General features: G+C 40.5%; 1 protein-coding gene across 1 annotated transcript; it reads right to left on the bottom strand.

Annotated features, from left to right (window-relative positions):
- Positions 1-406: 406 nt before the first annotated feature.
- Positions 407-1,552, bottom strand: NPY2R (neuropeptide Y receptor Y2). The gene has a single exon (XM_032172191.2). It carries the CDS (start codon positions 1,550-1,552, stop codon positions 407-409), a length of 1,146 nt encoding a protein of 381 aa, XP_032028082.1.
- Positions 1,553-2,864: the final 1,312 nt, after the last annotated feature.

The following is a 2,864-nucleotide window of genomic DNA, read 5'->3' as shown; positions in this document are numbered from 1 at the left end:
AGCAGGGAGCAGTGAACTGCCCAGCTCCCCAGTCTAGGTCCTAATGTGATTTGAAAGTCAACTTACTTTCCCACCGTCTCTTAGCAATGCTGATAATACCAATTTCTTGTTCAAGTTTTCTTCACTCCAGGAAAATAATCAAAAGTACTTCTCTCTGCTTTTACTCATAATTCAACCTACTACCCAACCAACTGTTAAGTAAACCATTTTGTTGCCTTATCTTTGAATTCAGGTATTTTCACACAAGCTCTGCCCAGCCAGTTTTCCAGGAATTAAACAGCAGATGCTTCCATTTAGATCCTCTTCTTCTTTAAAATGGGAAATCAGTTTTCACTTGTGAGCCGCCATCAACCAGATTCATAGCTCTGGTCAGAATTCATCCATACATTTTCACACCACAGCTTCCTTAGACATTGGTAGCCTCTGTGAAAGAGTCATTGGGGCCACTGTTCTTTCTGACCTCCAGGTTCTTTTTAGCCTTGAATGTCACGGACACCTCAGAGTGAATGGCATCCAACCGCTGCTCACAGCGGAAGGCCGAGAGGAAAGCCTTTCTATAGTTGCTGTTCATCCAGCCATAGAGAAGGGGATTGGCAAAAGTGGAGCACATGGCAATGATGTGGAACACTGTGAAGATGAGTTTGTACTCCTTCAGGTCCAGGACCTGGCTGTCAATGTCAACGGCAAGCTGGAAGGCATGGAGAGGCAGCCAGCTGACCGCAAACACCACCACCACACACACCAGCATTTTGGTGGTTTTCTGCCTTCGCTGATGGTAGTGGTCATTTGCAGCTCCAGGACTGACATGGTTCTTCAATTTACTCCAAATGCGAGTGTAGGAAAATGATATGATGCCCAGAGGCAAAACATACAAGATCAACAAGGAAGAAAGACTGTAGACAGTGCCATAGATGCTCTTCTCCTCGCCAGGCCACTTTTCAGTACAGGCCACAATCTCAAAGTCTGGAATGATCTCAATCAGCGAATACTCCCGGAAGATGGCCAGAGGACTTGCCAGCAGGGCACTGATGCCCCAGGCCAAGCCAATAATCAGGAAGCTGATTCGCTTGGAGATTTTGCTCTCTAGGTGGTAGACGATGCACCTGTGCCGGTCCAGGGCAATTACTGTCAAGGTGATTGTGGATACTTGTACTGCCAGGCCCTGGGCATAGGGCACCAGGTGGCACAGGACAGGACCCATTTTCCATTCCCCCATTAAGGTATAGGTAAGAGTGAATGGTAGACACAGAGTGTTCACCAAAAGATCTGCCACAGCCAGATTGGCAATGAAAAAGTTGGTTACTGTGCGCATGCTCTTGAATTTGATCACCACGTGGATCACCAAGGAGTTGCCAATTACCCCAAGCAAGATGATGGAGCAGTAGGCCAATATGAGGACAACTTGCACCTCAATCAGCTTGGTACTATCTATAAGCTCTGGCTCAGGGTCAGGGACCAGTTCACCTCTAGGAGTTGTTTGTGGCCTGTATTGTTCCACCTTCATTTCTTCCACTGTCTGGTTTTCATCAGCCTCTGCACCTATTGGACCCATTTTCAGTACAGTTCCACTTGGCCTGCAACCAGCACAAGAGTCTACAACCTAACAAGAAAAAACAAAACAAAACAAAACAACAACAACAAAAACCAATGGAACGAGGAAAACACAAAGGTGAAGCAAAGAAATTTCACAAATGGACTGGTTTAATTTTGGTTGGGGATCAAAATATCCTCTACTCCCTAAAATTGTGCATAGCAAAACATTTTAATGAACAGAGCCTTTAATAAGTCTATTGTCAAATATGGACCAATTAAATCAGGTTTCTGAAATACATGCTATGATGGTAAAGTATAATACCGATAGTATAGACATAATTTCAAAGTGAATGCTATCGAATGGATTAATTTCATTTTAAGTGGAATGAATATTATAAACTTTATGAATTTTATAACCACTATAAATTCATTGAATTAATTTTCAGGTAGATAAAAAAGTGAAGTTTCCTTCAATATCTTGACTGTTTCAAATTTATAAATATACAGCAACAAATTGTATAAGAAAGGGGAACATATTAAAACTATTTGTCTGGTGCCTGAATCTTGGGACTATGCATTATCTCAGATAAACCAAGCAGATTCTGTTTTTGGTGCAGGATTTAGTATTAAAAATAGTATTAAAATATATAGAAGAGTTACTTTTTAAAAATTTAATTTCAATAGCTTTTGGGGTACAAATGTTTTTTGGTTGCATGGATGGATTGTATGGTAGTAAAATCAGATTTTAGTGCATCTGTCACCCAAGTAGTGTACCTTGTACCCAATATGTAGTTTTTTTATCCCTCACTCCCATTCCCACTCTCTCCTTTATGAGTCTCCAAAGTCCATTATACCACTCTGTATGCTTTTGTGTACCCACAGCTTAGCTCCTACTTACAAATGAGAACCTATTGTATTTGATTTTCCATCCTAGTTCCTTCACTTAGAATAATGGTCTCCTGCTCCATTCAACTTGTTGCAAAAAGACATCATATCATTCTTTTTTATGGCTGAGTAGTATTCCATGGTGTATTACATACCACGTTTTCTTTATCCACTCAATGGTCTAAGGACACTTGGATTGCAACAGTTGCTTTTTTGAACGATCTTAAACAAACTTCCGAACTAACATATAACATTTCATGCTTTCTCGAAATCTCTGTTAGCCCCCACATTTAAGAGAACCCGCAGACTAGTGTGTTACGTTTCTCTTCCACCTGTTATTTTCTCATCATTTCTACAACATTGGTTTTATTCTTCTTAATCTCTGATCATTATTACTCTAATCATCTTCTAACTTACTTCCCATCCTCTTTTGCTTTTATTTATTA

This window comes from Hylobates moloch, unplaced genomic scaffold, assembly GCF_009828535.3.
Source record: "Hylobates moloch isolate HMO894 unplaced genomic scaffold, HMol_V3 SCAFFOLD_3, whole genome shotgun sequence".
Taxonomy (NCBI): Eukaryota; Metazoa; Chordata; class Mammalia; order Primates; family Hylobatidae; genus Hylobates; species Hylobates moloch.
The sequence above is the reverse complement of the archived record's forward strand: the minus strand, read 5'-3'. Positions and strand labels throughout refer to the sequence as shown.